Source organism: Schistocerca piceifrons, chromosome 3, assembly GCF_021461385.2.
Source record: "Schistocerca piceifrons isolate TAMUIC-IGC-003096 chromosome 3, iqSchPice1.1, whole genome shotgun sequence".
Classification (NCBI taxonomy): domain Eukaryota; kingdom Metazoa; phylum Arthropoda; class Insecta; order Orthoptera; family Acrididae; genus Schistocerca; species Schistocerca piceifrons.
The window spans coordinates 422,894,324-422,915,904 of record NC_060140.1 but is presented as its reverse complement, the minus strand read 5'-3'; the positions used below and the strand labels follow the sequence as shown (position 1 = coordinate 422,915,904).

The window sequence follows — 21,581 nt, the reverse complement described above, 5'->3', positions numbered from 1 at the left end:
GGAGTCAAAAAACTTGCAGGAAACCATTCATGAGGCACTTCATGGGCAATTGAACCCTGTCCTATTGTCACCTAAACAATATCTGAAGGGATTGAGAAAGGTGTAAAAACAGCAACCACTGGAACTACAGTTAACAGTAGAGCCTAATAATCAAAACCCACATTCCTAGTATTATGGAGCATCTGTGGAGGTGAGAACAGATAGTGCACGGTTGTATGTGTTGACGAAAGTACTGGTCGGAGACAAACCCACATTGTTTAGGTGTTACACAATACACACCTATCCTGTAAGGTTAGAAACAGTAAGAAGTTTGTGCAGATAAAAGAGAGTGGTGTGTTAATAACAGCAGAACATGGATCAGCATGTGGTAATGACCAAGGGAAAGCTACAGCAATGTCAAAGCAGGGTGGTCACCATGTGTCCTACGCATGAAATTGAGACGGGAGGAAAAGCATGTGCCATGCAACTGTTCAGGAGCAAGGAAGGTGGTCATCCAAGCTGAAAGGAGGTGGCGTTCTCAAGCTATACTTTCAGTGAACAGATCTACATTGGTTATACTCGGTGTTCTATGATATAATAGTAGTGGCAAGTTGTTATGAACAAGAGAAGCTGATGTGAGCAAGTTGCATGGGGCTAAGAGCCAATAGATTGTCAGTTAATGGAACCATGAGTGATACTACATGACAACTTTCCATTTGCCAGCTATAATGATGGGAGTTACTCACCTCAATGTGGCACAATCACAGCAGTATTTGCAAGACAAACCCTTCGAGATGTTTCCTAAACAAAACCTAATCTTTGTAAATGATATCTGGGAAACAAGTCTAGTTCATTCTCTGAATCAATTAACAGCGTCCAGGAGCAGCGGATCACTGTGGTGTAACTAATGCAGCGTGTTGAACAGTACTGGGATGGTACACGACGGGGTAACCACGACATTCAGTGGTGCAATTCGTAGCACCATAGTGACTGATTTTGTTTTGCATAGTTTTTAAGTACTTGAGACAAAGAGCTATCCAGGAATGCTAACTGTGTTTAATCCATGTCCCAGTGGACAAGATGCCCCCTGCCCCTCCCCCGAGTGTGAGATAGAGATTATATACCATATATTATTGTAAAAGACGAATTTGGTGGACTTGAGGGAGATTGGAAACATGGAGAAAACCCAGTAATTAGCAAACATGTGGATCAGCACAGACAGAAAAGGTAATTAGCTGCTGAAGGAGTTGCAAGAAAACACGTTTAAAGTATAATGTAGTGTAAGAAATGTACAATACTTAAGATTGCTAGCAAAGTATAGTCTTGGGAGTGTGTAACTTGTTTTGTAATACGATGGTAGAAGAACTCCACAGCGGGGAACTGGTCCTGAGCAAGACCCAAGAGACCAGGTCTTTCCCACTACCTAGTTTTACTTGAAATTTGTAAGAAGCTGCTGTGTAGCACAGACTAGTAAGCGTAGTGGGGTGATATGTACATTAGAGCAACACTAGTCAACAAACCCGGCACTACCTGGGTACCCATTTTTCCAATTTTCTATTAGAAATGAAAACAAACAATGAACTGTGCTTGTAGTGTAATATGCTGTAAAGTTTCCACACACTGGGCGCAGCTGCTTCATGTGCCTACAAACGCGATTCTGCAAACGTCTCTATGGCAACGTTTCTTCATAGCTCTATAGATGGCAATTGTTTTTGTCTAAAGACTTTTGTGCTTCGCAGTTGAATGATGTCGAAAGCACTGCCAGGTGTCAATGATTTCCTTAAGTTGACGCAATTGTAAGAGTGCCTTCACAGTAAAGAATAAACTTATTAAAACTTCATCCATTACACAGCATTTTTTTACAGATCTGTGTTTATGACATTGTATCTCCTGAAATGTGTGTCGCACACTGATATATTTGTGTAGGAACACTCAGCAGAATATGCTGAAACTGTCTGAGAGATGTGTTGCACATACAGTTAGCAGCAAAGAAGTAGTAAACTTACATGTCATCGACAATGCAACAGTTTTTCACCCAACTCAAAGTTTCACTTCGTATCTTCAGAACAATGACAGGTAGGTTGTTCTATCTCTGATATCAAAACACATTTTTATAATATGTATGCATGTACACAAATGGATTGCAAGACAGGCTGACCATTCTGAAGATCATGCACCACACAGCACCTAAAGGATAATTCGGAAAATATTTCGAGTAGATTTCCCCACCATGTTATAATTCTGGGTGGAGATTTTAATTTGCCAGATATAGACTGGGAGACTCAAACGTTCATAACGGGTGGCAGGGACAAAGAATCCAGTGAAATTTTTTAAAGTGCTTTATCTGAAAACTACCTTGAGCAGTTAAACAGAGAATCGACTCGTGGCGATAACATATTAGACCTTCTGGTGACAAACAGACCTGAACTATTTGAAACTGTTAACGCAGAACAGGGAATCGGTGATCATAAAGCGGTTACTGTATCGATGATTTCAGCCGTAAATAGAAATATTAAAAAAAGTAGGAAGATTTTTCTGTTTAGCAAAAGTGACAAAAAGCAGATTACAGAGTACCTGACGGTTCAACACAAAAGTTTTGCCTCAAGTACAGATAGTGTTGAGGATCAGTGGACAAAGTTCAAAACCATCGTACAATATGCGTTAGATGAGTATGTGCCAAGCAAGATCGTAAGAGATGGAAAAGAGCCACTCTGGTACAACAACCGAGTTAGAAAACTGCTGCGGAAGCAAAGGGAACTTCACAGCAAACATAAACATAGCCAAAGCCTTGCAGACAAACAAAAATTACGTGAAGCGAAATGTAGTGTGAGGAGGGCTATGCGAGAGGCGTTCAATGAATTCGAAAGTAAAGTTCTATGAACTGACTTGGCAGAAAATCCTAAGAAATTTTGGTCTTATGTCAAAGCGGTAGGTGTATCAAAACAAAATGTCCAGCCACTCTGAGACCAAAATGGTACTGAAACAGAGGATGACAAACTAAAGGCTGAAATACTAAATGTCTTTTTCCAAAGCTGTTTCACAGAGGAAGACTGCACTGTAGTTCCATCTCTAGACTGTCGTACAGATGACAAAATGGTAGATATCGAAATAGATGACAGAGGGATAGAGAAAAAATTAAAATCGCTCAAAAGAGGAAAGGCCGCTGGACCTGATGGGATACCAGTTCAATTTTACACAGAGTACGTGAAGGAACTTGCCCCCCTTCTTGCAGCGGTGTACCGTAGGTCTCTAGAAGAGTGTAGCGTTCCAAAGGATCGGAAAAGGGCACAGGCCATCCCCGTTTTCAAGAAGGGACGTCGAACAGATGTGCAGAACTATAGACCTATATCGCTAATGTCGATCAGTTGTAGAATTTTGGAACACATATTATGTTCGAGTATTATGACTTTTCTGGAGACTAGAAATCAACTCTGTAGGAATCAGCATGGGTTGAAAAGTCGGTCATGTGAAACCCAGCTGGCACTATTCATCCATGACACTCAAGAGGGCCATAGACACGGGTTCACAGGTAGATGCCGTGTTTCTTGACTTCTGCGGGTTCACAGGTAGATGCCGTGTTTCTTGACTTCTGCAAGGCATTCGATACAGTTCCCCACAGCCGTTTAATGAACAAAATAAGAGAATATGGACTATCAGATCAATTGTGTGATTGGATTGAAGAGTTCCTAGATAACAGAATGCAGCATGTCATTCTCAATGGAGAGAAGTCTTACGAAGTAAGAGTGAATTCAGGTGTGCCGCAGGGGAGTGTCGTAGGACCATTGCTATTTACATAAATGACCTTGTGGATGACATCGGAAGTTCACTGAGGCTTTTTGCGGATGATGCTGTGGTATATCGAGAGGTTGTAACAGTGGAAAATTGTACTGAAATGCAGGAGGATCTGCAGTGAATTGACGCATGGTGGAGGGAATGGCAACTGAATCTCAATGTAGACAAGTGTAATGTGCTGCGAATACATAGAAAGATAGATCCCTTATCATTAAGCTACAACATAGCAGGTCAGCAACTGGAAGCAGTTAATTCCATAAATTATCTGGGAGTACGCATTAGGAGTGATTTAAAATGGAATGATCATACAAAGTTGATCGTTGGTAAAGCAGATACCAGACTGAGATTCATTGGAAGAATCCTAAGGAAATGCAATCCACCCACTGCTTGAGTACTGCTCAGGAGTGTGAGATCCGTACCAGATAGGGTTGATAAAAGAGATAGATAAGGTCCAACGGAGAGCAGCGCGCTACGTTACAGGATCATTTAGTAATCGCGAAAGCATTACGGAGATGATAGATAAACTCCAGTGGAAGACTCTGCAGGAGAGACGCTCAGTAGCTTGGTACGGGCTTTTGTTGAAGTTTCGAGAACATACCTTCACCGAAGAGTCAAGCAGTATATTGCTACCTCCTACGTATATCTCGCGAAGAGACCATGAGCATAGAATCAGAGAGATTAGAGCCCACACTGAAGCATACCGACAATCCTTCTTTCCATGAACAATACGAGACTGGAATAGAAGGGAGAACCGATAGAGGTACTCAAGGTACCCTCCGCCACACACCGTCAGGTGGCTTGCGGGGTATGGATGTAGATAGCCAGAACAGGCAAAATTGTGTCATTATACCAGGGGGCTAGAACTATGTTATGAGCTATGTGACCAGGAGCCAAATGTACCATGGAGCACTTTAAATAACTGCATTTTTGAGAGAGGCATTGGGCCCCATAAGTACTGTCACCAATGCCATGACTGCTAGATGACAAAACTGGGCATCGTCAGATGTAGCCTTGAGTTGAAGACCAGGACGAAGCAGCAGCCTCTCACACAAGCCACCCTGGGAGACTATATGCCACAATGCAGTGGACCTGTTGTCCACACCCACTGCTGCCAGCCTCTTCCCTGAGGCAGTCACCCCCATCACTGCAGACAACATAAACCATGACAGAGTTGCCTGGGAACAAATTCCCAACATCACAGGGCCAATGCAGCAAGGAGAAACAGCACACCGCTGATGTCACAGCCTTGGCCTACTAGCAGTCTGCTGGCTTGCTTCCCAGGTCTGATGTCTGCATTACCAGGTGATGACACAAGAACTATCCATCTGGGGCAGGAGCCAGCTGCCCGTTGACAATCATCAGTCTGCTAGATGGGAGTGCAGCAAGTCTGCACCGCATTGATAACAGAGAAATGTTGCAATTAAAGCAATAAAGTGTCTTCTCAACCACCAGTTTGTCATTGGGTCCCACCAGACCACCACAGCTCCACCCTTGGCCAGTCAGCCCCTACAATACACAGTGATGTGGACCACAATGTGTAAATACATGCATATGTAAAACACTCAAGAATGTTGTGGAGCTTAAACTGAAACAAATTAGAGCTTAAACTGAAACAAATTATCTGGCCCAGATCTGTGGATATAAATAAATAAAAATGTGCATAAGATAATTTTTGACAAGGGGATAATAAAAAATTAGCCTCTATGGGACAAATGAAAAACAACTAAACCAAAGACAGAAACATGGTATATTAAGTCTTCAAGCCAAGGTTTACAAATTACAAAAAATACCTCTGGGATTCCACTTCACTTCTGTAGTCACATTCATCATTTTCTGCTGGCAGTGGCTCTTCTTTCTGAAATACAAAAGAAAACACTATAGTTAGAAAAACAATGTGTGTGTGTGTGTGTGTGTGTGTGTGTGTGTGTGTGTGTGTGTGTGTGTGAGAGAGAGAGAGAGAGAGAGAGAGAGAGAGATGACAATCTATGGTAAAGTTGCAGAATTAGTATCACTTATTAAACAGAACAAAGCCCACACAGAATTAGGAAAAAAGTTGTTGAAATTGGAAAAGAACAGAACTAGAATTTTAAATTTACATTGAAATATATTTTACAAAGGCAGGTAAGACACCAACGGTGTCAGCATATTTATTGCCGTACTCAATGCAATAAAAACTCTTTAAGGTAAGCCAATTTGAAAACAACAAAAGCTCTGGTTTTTGTGTCTCAGATTTTGTTAATTTATTTGCACAATGGTAGTACTAGTAGTTTCCATGAAAAAAGAAACCCAAATTGAAATTTTTTTGGGCCTCTCATTTTTGAGTTAGCAATTTTCATTGTTTCATAAAGTGTGCGATTTTTGTCATGTTTTGAAACCTTATAATGGTCAAATCTCAAACTACGTCACTTACAGACCTATGATTTTTTTTTTTTTTCAATTTCTTTTGTAAGATTTGACTACACTCCTAAAATTCTAAATTTCCCCCAACATATTTTTTTAAGAAATTTCAAAATCTGAAACTTTTATTTTCGAAAAAAATGTTATTGTGTATGCCAAATTTTATGTCATTGCGGTGCAAATATATCAAAATAGATTGTATTTTACTGGTAATCACAGCAATTATCATGTAGTCTATAGCACTTTGGGACTTACTAATGTTGTAATGGTAATCTTAAATGGCAAAGAAAACTGTATAACATCATCAAATCACCAAATTTAATACATTATTAAAAATTATGCACTTCAGTGTAAATTCAGATTTGGCATTCCCGTGTCATCTGCAAAAATATTTTAACATACACCATTATAAAATATGCTCAAGGTAGGCTATGCATATATAACTTAAAGTTTGTACATCTATTTTAGGTTTTGTACAATAATTATTTTTAAACATATACTGATGTCTAGCTCTCACCATCTTTGTACATCGAAAAGTAATCCTTTTTGCCAAGTTCTAGTCTGCTAGTATCATCATTACAATGACTCTCTTTCACTAACACAACTGTTTTTGCACACAATGACCGTCCAATCTTGGGACCAGGAAGAGAGAAGATGCCCTCCACACCCACATTTGCACTGTAACCATTCAAAAAGATCTACTGTCACCTCTCCTTTCCTTAGCACCTTAAAAGAATTCCACCAAAAATGCAGCAATTTATTTTTACCTGGCTTGTTAACCATTTGTAATTTTCAGAAAAGCACCATGAGAAGCAAATTTTGATTAAAACCTACACATTTCTATGGTTACCATGTCAAAATGTGCTGCTTTTACCAAAACACAGCTGTGTTTACACTGCCTCACCTCACTAACATGTTGTGCAGACAACTGTGAACGAGTTATTAAGTGAGGAACTGAGGAAAAGTAAAATCAGTGGCTTATTAAAAAGCACATCCTTAACACAAAAAAAACGTATAATGTCTTCAAATATGTTGTTCCAAGACCCACAGATCTTGTTTCACCAGCAATCAATGGCCCTTAAAAATTACATTCTTTCACCAAAAAAAGTCTGGACTTATTGGAATAACACAGTAGATAAAGAAGTTTTACATAATAACAAAATGGTAAAATACTCCCTCTTCGTAAGTTATCATTTGCCAAAATCTCATTTCGGTATCTGAAAACATTTATTAAATATGAGGAATGTTGTGGATCTTTCACACTGCCTTTTTCGCTGGGGCGATGCGCTCACAAAAGAGTGTACTACATCAAATCAGTTTTCTTGAGATTGGTGATAGATAGGTAACTCTACCCAAGTCTAAAGAAAAATTCAACGTGTTAGCTATATTTCATATAACATATTATGTAATACACACCAAATGCAAAATCATAGCAACCTTTGTTTTCCATTGCACACTTTTCTGAATTTCGCACAGTGTCTTACTTTCACATAAATATCACAGTAACTATAACCATTAACGAAATGGACATCATCAAGAACCTGACATATAAAGCTACAAGCAAAGCAAAAATGAAATTTTGTTACCAAATAGTTCCTGCAAAATTGTTTGAGAAAGACTGCAGGGTGTGCGCCTCAATTCTGTCATCGCTGACTAGCTGAAACATGGAAAACACTAATCGGCCTCCCATTCTGAACAAACAAAGGGGCTCACCCAGCGCGTTGAGCACCATGTCCTTCGTGAACTATACATTAATTCAAGTCTGTTCTAATACAATGCAACTGGTATTTAAATTGTTTATCAAAATCTTGTGATACTGTGAGATCACTTTGGTTGACAGCAATCTGAAACAAATAACAGTCAACACAAAGTGTTTAAAATGGTGCCAATATGTAGTCATCAGCACTTTCGGCCCAGCAGCCAACTATAGAATAATTCTATCAATAACAAATGTGAGCAACGATTACAGAAATGGAACTTCCAAGTGCTCATCAAACTGTAGGAACAGAGACCCTTTGAGGTTGAGGATTTAACTGAAATTTTATCGGTATACTTAAATCATAAAGAGCTTTAGCCTGGACAGAGAAGTTTACCCAACACATTGTAAATGTTTACTGCAGCTACAGTGTGATTAAAATTACTTTGCACTTGACAGTTAAGCACACGTTGCCTGGTACCTCCCTGCGCCAATCGTATCTCGTGGTATAGCAGATGAACCAACGAAGTTAAAATAAAGGGAGATAGTGTTACCTAAACTGAGAACACGCAATGGCCAAGGGCATGCAGTGTGGTAGTCAACCATCTTGCGAAGACGAAAACAAGAGTTTCTCCATCTAAACCCTGTGTGAAACTTGCCCTCTCTACTTGAAGCCATTGAATTAACTGTCACATCTGAGTATGTACTTAGATATGACAATCTTTCAACTACATATATATCCTGCAAATCACGGGGAAGTGCATAGCAGAGGATACATCTCATTGAAGCACTTATTAGCGTTTCTTCCTGTTCCATTCACGTATGGAGTTATCTTTCAACTACATATATATCCTGCAAATCACGGGGAAGTGCATAGCAGAGGATACATCTCATTGAAGCACTTATTAGCGTTTCTTCCTGTTCCATTCACGTATGGAGTGCATGAAAAAAGGTTGATTGTGAATGGCTCTGTGTGTGCTATAATTATTCTAATGTTATCTTCATGATCCCTATGTGAGCAATATGTAGGAAATTGAAGTATATTTCTAGAGCTATCATTTACAGCCAGTTTGTGAAACTTTGTTAGTAGATCTTCTGGTAAACCTTGCGGGATTGTTAGTAGACTTTGTCGGGATAGTTCATGTCCACACTCACGAGCCAGCCAGTTAAGTTTCTTCAGTATCTGTGTGATACTCTCCCAGGGGTTAGACGAAATTGTGACAATTCATGCTGGCCTTCTCTGTATACATTCATTGTCCCATGTTAGTCCTGTTTGGAATGGGTCCCGCACACTTAAGCAATACTCTAGAATGGGTCACACAAGTAATTTGCAAACAATGTCCTTTATAGACAGATTGCACTTCCCCACTATTCTGCCTAAAAAACTGAAGTCTACCACATAATCTATGCACAACTGAGCCTATGTGATCATTCCATTTAATATCTATTCAAAATGTTACACCTACATAATTTGTATGGGTTGGCCAACTTCAACTGTGGCTCCTTGATATTACAGCCATAGGATACTACATTTTTTTTTCATTTCGTGAAGTGTGCAATTTTACATTTCTGAACATTTGAAACAAGTCGCCAATCCCTGCACCACTTTTAAATCTTATGAAGAACTGACTCAATATTTAGGCAGCTTCATTCGGACATTATTTCAGTGTAGATAATTGCATCATCTGCAAAAAGTCTAATTTTACTATTAGTCTTGTCCACTAGGTCATCCACAAACAACTTGAAACGCAAGGTTTCCAACGCACTTCCTGGGGCACATCAGAAATTACTTCTATGTCTGATGATGACTCCCCATCAAATATAACACGCTGTGTCCTCCCTACCAAGAAGTCCTTAATTCAATCACAAATTTCATGTTATACACCATATGGTCAAACTTTCGACAATGAGCATAGGTGTGGTTCCAAGTCAAATACTTTTTGGAAACAAAGATTTACTGCATCTACCTGGCTGCTTTGATACAAGATGTTCAGTATGTCATGTGAGAAAGTGCGAGTTGGGTTTTACATTATTTATGTTTTCAGAATCCATGCAGGTTGTATTGGAGGAGGTCATTCTGTCCGAGATATCTCATTACGTCCTTAGAATATGTTCCGATGCTACAACAAATCGATGTCAAAGATATTGGACAGTAGTTTTGTGAATCACTTCTACTTTCATTACTGTAGACATGTGTGATCAGTGCCTCCTTCCAATTATCGTGCACAGATTTTTGTTCAAGGGATCTATGATCTAAGAGATATTACAGTTGGACAAGTGGCTAACTCAGCCACAAATTCAGTACAGAATCTGACAGGGATTCAATCAGGCTCTGGAGCTTTCTTCAATTTCAGCTATTTCAATTGTTTCTAAACACAACTGACATTAATACTGATTTTAGTCATTTTATCAGTGGTATTAGGATTACACCGGTGCAATTCTTCTGGGTTTTCCTTTATAAAGGATCATTTGAAAACAGGGTTAAGCATTTCAGCTTTTTCTTTGCTACCCTCAATTTCAGTTCCTGTCTCATTCGCTACAGACTGGACACTAGTTTGGTGCCACTAACAGCCTTTACGTATTACTATAGTTTAATTGGATTTTGTGAAAGATCATCCGACAATATTCTATTATGGTAGTCACTGAAACATTCGCACACTGTTCTCTTGACAGCCAAACATTTTATTCACCATCTCTCTGTCTACAGACCTACCTATTACGTAGTAATCTGTTTCTTTATAAGTTTCTTTACAGTGATTGTCTACCACATAGGGTCCCCCTACATCTACATAAATACTCCGCAATCCATCATCCGGTGCGTGGCGGAGGATACCTCGTGCTACAACTAGCATCTTCTCTCCCTGTTCCACTCCCAAACAGAACGAGGGAAAAATGACTGCCTATATGCCTCTGTATGAGCCCTAATCTCTCTTATCTTTGTGGTGTTTCCGCGAAATGTAAGTTGGCGGCAGTAAAATTTTACTGCAGTCAGCCTCAAATGCTGGTTCTCTAAATTTCCTCAGTAGTGATTCACGAAAAGAATGCCTCCTTTCCTCTAGAGACTCCCACCCGAGTTCCTGAAGCATTTCCGTAACACTCACGTGATGATCAAACCTACCAGTAACAAATCTAGCAGCTCGCCTCTGAATTGCTTCTATGTCTCCCTCAATTCGACCTGATAGGGATCCCAAACGCTCCAGCAGTACTCAAGAATAGGTCGTATTAGTGTTTTATAAGAGGTCTCCTTCGTAGATGAACCACATCTTCCCAAAATTCTACCAATGAACCGAAGAAGACTATCCGCCTTCCCCACAACTGTCATTATGATGCTTGTCCCACTTCATATCGCTCTGCAATGTTATGCCCAAATATTTAATCGACGTGACTGTGTCAAGCACTACACTACTAACGGGGTATTCAAACATTACAGGATTCTTTTTCCTATTCATCTGCATTAATTTACATTTATCTATATTTAGAGTTAGCTGAAATTCTTTACACTAATCACAAATCCTGTCCAAGTCATCTTGTATCCTCCTAGTCACTCAACAACGACACCTTCCCGTACACAACAGCATCATCAGCAAACAGCCGCACATTGCTATCCACCCTAACCAAAAGATCATTTATGTAGATAGAAAACAACAGCGGACCTACCACACTTCCCTGGGGCACTCCAGATGATACCCTCACCTAAGATGAACATTCACCATCGAGGACAACGTACTGGGCTATATTACTTAAGAAGTCCCCTCCCACTATGACCTATTCTACTTGGTATGTATCTATCCAATGCATGGTCAACTATTCTTTTAAAATTGAGCGATCGTCCCTGTACATGCTTCTGCCCTGTGCTGAAGGTTTCGAGTACCTCACTGCTCTTTTTTTTTTTTTTTTTTTTTTTTTTTTTTTTTTTTTTGGCGCTTCAACACTCGTTGACGACTACTGATAATCAGAGAGCTGACAATATAGCTTGTTGATAATGAATTTCATCCGTTAAGCACGGACTACATTGTGGCAAATTAGCCAATCATATTAACTATTAGCTGTAATAGTCAACAATAGAAATAGCTCAAGATCCTTCCAATCATTTCACTACCAAAATGAACAATTTTCTGTGTTTCAGCATTTAAATGGTGTGTTATTTAGGCAGCGGAACAAAAACAACAACAACAACATAAGGAAATTGTGTTGAGCTCTGGGGCATTTAAGCATTCTCACAAATATGAAAAACATCCACATTACCTAAAATAAAAGGAGTTTCTCTCTCATACAATATTTTTTTCCATCTTCATAGAACATTTTGGTCATTTTAAATGCTATCTATTTCATTTTTCTATTTCACGTATTCTGAAATTCACATACCTGTCATAATCCAACTCACCAATACACTCACCCGTGCAAATGTATTCAATTATGGTATCTGTAAAAAGAAATGTCAGCAATGGAAGCAAACTTAAATGATGATTTTATTTATAACATAATATGTACTTTGTCTTTCAAAATCTTTATTTCACATTCATAAAGTTTATACATAACATAGTTTATTATACGTGTGTTACTCACTTTGGAAGGTAATTAGTTTGGTATATTTACATCTATTTTTGATTTTGTGGGCAACGTCATTTTGCATTCTTACTCTATGAGTCATTCTAGATTATAATCATTGTCTGCAATGGCATTTTAAAATAATACAAAATGATTGTCCAGTAGCATTTAATAAAGTCTTGTCTACGCATGTTCTCAAAACTCCATTTACCCATGAAATCAACAGACTTCTAAAGAAGAACATATCTGCCATCAGTAATGCTACAATGTATTTTCTTCTGGTGTTTCTTGTTCACTTCATACACCGTGTTCAACTTTCTCTCCAAATAAACAAAAGAGTCGACAAGTGTTGGGTCAGGACTGAGGGATGAAATAACAAGAGTATCACAACTTGTTACAAATTTTTGAAGCCCACAAATTATTACTTGCTGAAGCAGTGGTTCCCAATCTCTGTTCTGTGTTCATTGATCCCTAATTATTCTGCATATATCCACCTCCCCCTCCCCCACCACAACGATCTCTGCTGCCATTACAACCCCTACAACCCCCCCCCCCCCCACACACACACACACAACTGAATTCCATCTAGTTTCCCTCCTTTGTAACAGCTCTTGCATGTGACTAGCAGATAAGGTGTAGTAAATTTATTAAGCAAAAGAGATCCAAAGGAGAAAGCGTTGGCAATCAATGCACTAGCTGCTTCATACTTAGTGTAAAACTTACACTCCTGGGAACTTGATGACAGTTCATTCATCTCATGACGTTTCACAGGTATGATGATTTCTTGTGATGGTTTCTGCAAAATACATTTCTCTTTCACAACCTGCAACATTGCAATATTTGCTGAATGTTGTGTGAATCAGGAATGATCAACAGCATGAGGATGCAGAAGGTAATGAAAAGCACTGCATTCAAGATACATAATGTTTATCCACTGGACATGTGGCCTGTAATCGAAAAAGTGTCACAACGCTCTCTCCATTGGTATGATTACAGGCTAGTCCCCCATTTAGATCTCCGAGAGGGGACTGCCAAGGCGGAGGTGACCATGAGAAAAAGACTGAATAATCAACAAAAGGGTAATATTTTTACGAACTGGGGCATGGTTCTGTCACAGGTTTAAATGTGACAGGGAAGCTAGAAAATCTGAGAACAGAAATGCTTAAGCTCAATATACATGTAGTGGGAGGCACTGATGTGAAATGGAAAGAACACAAGTATTTCTGGTCAGACAAACATAGGATAATAACAGCAGCAGAAGAAAAAGATATAAGGGGACAGGATTTGTTATGAATAGGAAGGTAGAGCAGAGAGTGAGCTACTGCGAACTGTTCAGTGATCAGGACTGTTCTCACCAGATTCACCAGCAAACCAATGCCGATGATTATTGATCAGTTATAAATGCGAATGATGCAAGCAGCAGATGAAGAGACAGATAAAGTATACGAGGATACTGAATGGGTAATTCAGTATGTAAATTGAAACTAAGAAGGAATAGAAGGAAAGATTACAGGAGAATACGTGCTTGGCACTAGGAATGACAGAAGAGAAAGACTAATTGAGCTCTGGAATAAATTTCAGATGGTAACAGCCAAATACTCTGTTCAAGAATCACAAGAGGTGGTGGTATACTTTGAGAAGACCAGGAGACAAGGTGAGGTTCCAACTGGATTACATCATGATGAGACAGAGATTCCAAAATCAAGATATTGGATTGTAATGTGTACCAAGGTGCAGATACAGACTCGGATCACAATTTAGTAATGATGAGTTTAAGAGAATTGTCTGAAAGAACCAACTTAGGAGAAAGTAGAATACTGAAGTACTGAGGAATGACAAGACATGTTTGAAGTTCACTAAGGATATAGATACTGCAATAGGAACACCAGAGTAGGCAATTCAGTTGGAGAGTCGACATCTTTGAAACGGGCAATCAGGTATGTTCGGCAGACAAACATAGGTACCTGGAAGGTAACTGTGAAGAAACCTTGCGTATCAGATGAAATACTTCCAACTGATCAGCAGAAAAAGTAAATACAAAAATGTTCAGGGAGAAACAGGAATACAGCAACATAAATCCCTTCAGAATGAAATATGAGGGCTATCCAGAAAGTAACAGACATGTTTATCTATTGTGGCGATACATGGGGCTACAGCCACCATTTGGTGTCAATGTTCCTACACTTAGTGAGCATCCATGGTGGTAGTGTGTGATTTGTGTCTCACCTACTCCGCTTTCTGTGATGTGCACTGCAATAGCAAATCCCACCACTTGTGAAGTGTGTTCTTCAATTACATTTTTGTTGGCAAAAAACCGCAAATCAACTGAAGTCTATTGTGATATTTGTGAGATGTATGGAAAAGGAGTAATAAGTGAAAGCCAACTGAGTCAGTGGTGCACTGATTTTAAAAGTGGCCATACCAATGCTCACAATGAGGACCGCAGTGGTAGACCTATCCTTGTAACTCAGGAATTGGTGATGAAAATCAAGGACAAAATTTATGAAAATCATAATCTCATGATTACAGAACTTTTGCAGCATTCTCCTCAATTTTCACAGAGGTTGGTGCATGGTGATGAAGATTCTTGTTAGCACAAATTTTGTGCCAGATGGGTTCCCAAAATCATAATGGAAGGCCACTGACCTTCCTTGAACATTATGAGAAAAATGGTAACAAAGTTACTGATTACGGTATATCTTAACTGGGGCAAGACCTGGGTGAAGCATGTCAACTGTGAAACAAAAAAGGCACTCAATGGAATGGGGACACACAAATTCACCAAAGAAACCAAGGAAGTGTTCGCAAACACTGCTAACAAGAAAGATCATGGCTATTGTGTTCTGGGACTCTAAAGGAGTGATTCTCATTGATATCCTTGAACATACACCGAAAAAGTTAAGACGGGCAATACAAAACAAGCGTCGGAGAAAACTTAGTGCAAAAGTTTTGTTTTTTTCACAACTCATGTCTACGCAATGCCAAGCACACCCATGAGCTCCTAAAGGGTTTTTGATGGGAAGGTGTTTGATCAACCACTATACATCCCAGGTTTGGTGCCGAGGGATGACCACCCCTTCCCAGCAATAAAGACATGGCACACTACAAAGCACTTTATATACTGAAACCTAACTGTGTACCGGTATAAATCACAGGCTGCAGATTTCTAAGCGATGCTACTGAAAATGTTGTGCCATGGTATGATAAGTGCCTCAACCTGAATGACGATTATGTAGAAAAATAGCTATAGAGTGTGCCTCTAAATGTATAAAATAAAACTTGGATTTTCCATAGCGTTAATTTTTTTTATTTAAAAATGTCTGTTACTTTGTGGATGGTCCCGACAAATAGCAAATTCTGGGCAGCCAAGGCGACATGGCTGCAGGAAAGGTGTGAAGAAATCGGAAGAGAAAGATAGTTGGGAGCCCTGAGTCAGCAACAGAAAAGTCAGAATAACTTTTGGTGAAATTAACAGTGCAATGGGAATCCACTATTACACGCAGACGAGAGAGCAGATAGGTGGAAAGAATGCAATGAAGGCCTCTACAAAGGGGAGGACTTGTCTGATACTTGACAGAAGAAGAAACAGAAGTTGACATGGAAGAGATGGAGATCCAGTGTTAGAATCAGAATTTAAAAGAGCTCTGGAAGACTTGAGAACAAATAAGGCAGAAGGAACAGATACCATTCCATCAGAATATCTAAAATCACTGGGGAACTGGCAACCAAATTACTATTCAAATTGGTGTGTAGAAGCTATCAGACCAGCAACATACCATCAAACTTTTGGAAAAATATCCACAAAATTCCGAAGATAGCAGGGACAAGTAAGTGCAAAAACTAGCACACAATCAGCTTCACAGCCCATGCACCAACAATGAAACCTCTAATATCAAAACTAGTCACAGCACTGATGGCTTATTTTTCTACATGGATGAAAAGCCTCCACAGACAAAACAATGATTGGCACAAATGTTTTTCTTCCATAGTTACATCCTTAATACTTTAATATGAGGATCACTTCTTAAGTTCTGCACATGGTAAGATAGACTTGAAGAAAATAATTTATTTTACAAAAAATCTTCGTAGGCCTTCATTCTTGCTTATGCGGCTTCCCAACATTCTGGCAACTTCTGCATTCTGGATAGGGCATCTTCATTGTTAAGCTACCTGATTACTTGGGTCACCTAACTGTATGCTTCATCAATTGTATCAAAACATTTTCCATGGAGTTGCTGCTTCAATTTGGGTAGCAAATCAAATCTGTTGAGCTCATATAAGGACAGTATGGTGTGTTGGGAAGTATTTCCCATCCATATTCGTCGACTGTTTCTCTCACTGATAGAGCTACATGCGGTCTTGCATTGTTACACAAAATGAGGACACCAGCTGCAAGCATGTCAGACCTTCTTTGACGAATTTTTGTGTGCAAAATACTCTGCAGACACAGCTTGTAGTATGTGGCTATCACGGACATCCCCTGGGGCATTCCATTTGTAGTTACGACTCCATTTATGTCATGCGTAAAGACCATCACTTCCACCTTTATTCACTGGTGGTGGTATTTTTACAGTTGTGGTTGTGCGAGTCAGAAATTTCTTTCATTTATTTTACAATATCAGGTATTTCACATGAACCATTGACGAGGACTTTGTGTTGGAACTCTTATAGCAGTGCAAGCAGTTTCAACGGTTAATATTAGTATTTTATAAAACTGCAATGTCCGAAGATCTTCCCATGTTAGGCCGAAATGTTTATGCAAGAATTCTTATTCTGACCACTCTTGCTTTCGTTGCTGCGATTTCCACTTTGATGTGTTTCTCGCTATCTTTCTTGCATTTCAAAAAATGTGTGTGAAATCTTATGGGACTTAACTGCTAAGGTCATCAGTCCCTATGATTACACACTACTTAACCTAAATTATACTAAGGACAAACACACACACCCATGCCCGAGGTAGGACTCGAACCTCCGCCGGGACCAGCACCACAGTCCATGATTGCAGTGCCTTAGACCGCTCGGCTAATCCCACACGGCTTTCTTGCATTTGATCTGGCGGTTTCATTTATTGATGTTTTCATTACGTAGCAAATGGAGTGGAACACTATTTTTCAGTTCACCATTCAGAATAATATACACATTACATTACACAATAATGACAAAATACAAGCACACAGGAAATAGAATTTTCTACGTGCCAATTACAATAAAAAGCCTGTGTATACAAAAGGTAGTGCAAAAGACTTGTGTTGCCAACATAAAAATAAAATATTAAGGCTTCAAAGAACAATGTATAAGGAATTCTTTTGCCTACTGATATGGTCATATTGTTGCATAAACTAGCAACCCAAGATTCCAGACAGAAATGTTAGCACATTAAGATTGTTGCTCATTCCTTGACAAGCTCGGTCATGAATTCAGTGCCTGATAGTCTTGGCCCATTCTGTTGCTTGAACATGAATTCAGTGCTCTGCAACATGAAGAGACAGCTGATTTTGACGCATATTCCTGTTTCACATTATAATAATGTACTTCTACTTTAAATCAGTAATACTAACTCATTTTTTGTAAATTTTGTGACTTGGCCAGTTTTGATACTAGGTGCCTCATATACAGAAGAATGGAAAGAAAACTGAGGATCAGTTAGATGATGATCAGTTTGGCTTTAGAAAAGGTAAAGGGATCAGAGAGGCAGTTCTCACATTGGACTTGGAAGCAAGATTGAAGAAAATCAAGACATGCTCACAGCAATCATTGACCTAGAAAAAGTGTTCGGCAATGAAAATGGTGCAACACATTCAAAAATCTAAGAACATGGGCAAGTTATTACGAAAAACAGGTAATACACAAAACGTACAAGAACCAAGAGGGAATGATAATGGAAAACAACGAATGAAGTGCTCGGATTAAAAAGGGTGTACTAATACACAATTTTTTTTTACGTGTCTGCTAAATTACAAGATGGTATTCCGGTGGGAACATGTTAAAATAAATTTTATTTTTCTGGTAAACACAGCATCCAGCACATAGTCTGTAGACTTGTGCCTTGACCACATAATAGTGTCAAATCAATTGTTAGTCTCATTTAAAGACAATTTATTGCAGCATTAGAATCAAACATTTGAATTTAAAGTCAAAACTGGCTTTTCCATGTTAACTACAAAAATGTTTGAACATACATCATATCAACACATGCTCGGTACAGACTATGAATAATTTAATTAATTGTACCTTATTTAACAAATAAATTAACATTAATTAAAGTTACTAATTAATCAATTATGACAGGCGAAATACCCTCAGACTTCAAGAAGAATATAATAATTCCAATCCCAAAGAAAGCAGGTGTTGACAGATGTGAAAATTACCAAACTATCAGTTTAAGAAGTCACAGCTGCAAAATACTAACAACAATTCTTTACAGGCGAATGGAAAAACTGGTAGAAGCCGACCACGGGGAAGATCAGTTTGGATTCCGTAGAAATGTTGGAACACGTGAGGCAATACTGACCTTACGACTTATCTTAGAAGAAATATTAAGAAAAGGCAAACCTACGTTTCTAGCATTTGTAGACTTAGAGAAAGCTTTTGACAATGTTGACTGGAATACTCTCTTTCAAATTCTAAAGATGACAGGGGTAAAATACAGGGAGCGAAAGGCTATTTACAATTTGTACAGAAACCAGATGGCAGTTATAATAGTCGAGGGACATGAAAAGGAAGCAGTGGTTGGGAAGGGAGTGAGACAGGGTTGTAGCCTCTCCCTGATGTTATTCAGTCTGTATATTGAGCAAGCAGTAAAGGAAACAAAAGAAAAATTCAGAGTAGGTATTAAAATCCATGGAGAAGAAATAAAAACTTTGAGATTTGCCGATGACATTGTAATACTGTCAGAGACAGCAAAGGACTTGGAAGAGCAGTTGAACGGACTGGACAGTGTCTTGAAAGGAGGGTATAAGATGATCATCATCAAAAGCAAAACGAGGATAATGGAATGTAGTCGAAATAAGTCAGGTGATGCTGAGGGAATTAGATCAGGAAATGAGACACTTAAAGTAGTAAAGGAGTTTTGCTATTTGGGGAGCAAAATAACTGATGATGGTCGAAGTACAGAGGATATAAAATGTACACTGGCAATGGCAAGGAAAGCGTTTCTGAAGAAGAGAAATTTGTTAACATTGAGTATAGATTTGAGTGTCAGGAAATCGTACTGTATGGAGTGTAGCCATGTATGGAAGTGAAACATGGACGATAAATAGTTCAGACAAGAAGAGAATAGAAGCTTTTGAAATGTGGTGCTACAGAAGAATGCTGAAGATTAGATGGGTAGATCACATAACTAATGAGGAGGTATTGAACAGAATTGGGGAGAAGAGGATTTTGTGGCACAACTTGACAAGAAGAAGGGACCAGTTGGTAGGACATGTTCTGAGGCATCAAGGGATCACACATTTAGCATTGGAGGGTAGCGTGGCGGGTAAAAATCATAGAGGGAGACCAAGAGATGAATACACTAAGCAGATTCAGAAGGATGTAGGTTGCAGTAAGTACTGGGAGATGAAGAAGCTTGCACATGATAGAGTAGCATGGAGAGCTGCATCAAACCAGTCTCAGGACTGAAGACCACAACAACAACACGATGATGTTACTATTTACAATGAATTGTTTCAGTGCTTTACAAACAGAAACTTTCTATTACCTTCAACAAGTATTGATATAACAGCACGGTCTTTTGCAATATAATCTATGAGGCTTTTAGCATCTCTTCATTTGATAGTCTGTATGTTCAAGTGGTAGTTGTGGGGTATAAATTACAAAGTACGAAAAACAAGGTGCTAGTACCAAAAACAAGGTGCTGGTGCATAAGGAAGCATAAATAAAAGGTTCACTTCATCTTCTTTCTAATCTCTTGGCAGCACAAAACCCATCAATCATTTGTAGTCATAAGAACAAGCAACAAATCCTGTAATATGTTCAAACGGCATGCAGTCTTCAACTGGATCAACATGAATTTTATGAACATCAGAGTCTTTAAAACAAGAAATAACTTTTGCTTTAACTTTGGCTTTGCTTAAAGGAATGAATTCTTGATACTTGAGCTCCTGTGACTGCTGTACTTCATAAACTTGAACAGGATTTAATATTTTGTTACCAATAGGATTTTGCAAACTAGCTTTGCCTGTAAGCTTTTTTATTGTCACCAGCACCATCAAGCACTCTCTTTCCATGTGAAGCAGAATAAAAATCCCATTTCACCTGAATTCTTTCAAAAGCGTCAACATGATGATGTAAGTTAGACAAGTTTTTTTAGATTCTTATATTATGCAGCTGAGCCATCACTGAAGTAATAAATTCTGTTCAAATTAGAAAGAAAATCAAATTTCACAAACTCTAATAAGTTATTTTTCGAACACAAATAAGAATGCTGTATTGCGAGCCAAACTATCTCGGATAAAAAAAAATTCTGTAGCTAAGAATATTTTTTCTTTATTCTGATGTTTTGTCTTACAACGCACTGTGGCCATGGAATTACTCCAATGGAACCCTTGGGCTCCATCTTGAGGCCCAAAGAATAATTTTCAGCAAAATCACACATAACAATGGCTTCATTCCAAATTAGTGGAGTTTTGTTCTCAGAAAAAAGCAGATTGTTGTTTTGCAGCACAGTCATGTCATTTTAGATGTGTTCACTGTGTACAAAAATCTTCCACAAATCTCTCTGTTGATTTGGTTACAGTTCAAAGTTTTTTGAGGTGGCATTGTGCATGTTGCTCCGGATACTGGACGGCGAGAGTTTCAATGTATGTTACAGGTTCCAGGAATTTGGGACTGCATAGATGGAGAATTTTACGGATGGACAGAAGGTATGCAAGGAGGTTTGAGCCTGATTGATATGGTTTTGCAGAACTATATTGATGAGGGCTAAGGATTAACAGAAACTGAACAGATGGAGGTCATTGTGAAATGAAGGGTGGCAGTCGAAGATGGATAATTTGATGGAGCCATTTGTGAGCTTTCATGAGCAAAGCATCAACGCAGGAACAGTGTGTGGGATTGGGTTCTGGCTAAAGTGAGAGTAAGGAAGAACTCATCCACCCTCAAACCCTACCACAGCAACCCAATTCCAGAGACCCAGCATGACCTCCAGCCCAGAACCTCTCCCTGGAGT

At 39.0% G+C, this 21,581-nt stretch overlaps 1 protein-coding gene across 11 annotated transcripts in view; it reads right to left on the bottom strand.

Annotated features, from left to right (window-relative positions):
- The window catches only part of LOC124789444 (oocyte zinc finger protein XlCOF6.1-like), a 76,832-nt gene that overhangs the window by 7,455 nt on the left and 47,796 nt on the right, over positions 1-21,581 (bottom strand). For 5 of the 11 annotated variants that reach the window (XM_047256796.1, XM_047256795.1, XM_047256803.1 and 2 more), the window contains one exon: positions 5,562-5,626. In XM_047256796.1, the coding sequence (XP_047112752.1) occupies positions 5,562-5,626 (65 nt within the window). Of the gene's footprint in view, positions 1-5,561; positions 5,627-6,685; positions 6,845-7,754; positions 7,826-12,229; positions 12,288-13,135; positions 13,178-21,581 lie in introns of those variants that run through there. The other 6 variants (XM_047256801.1, XM_047256802.1, XM_047256799.1 and 3 more) reach the window with 4 other exon arrangements.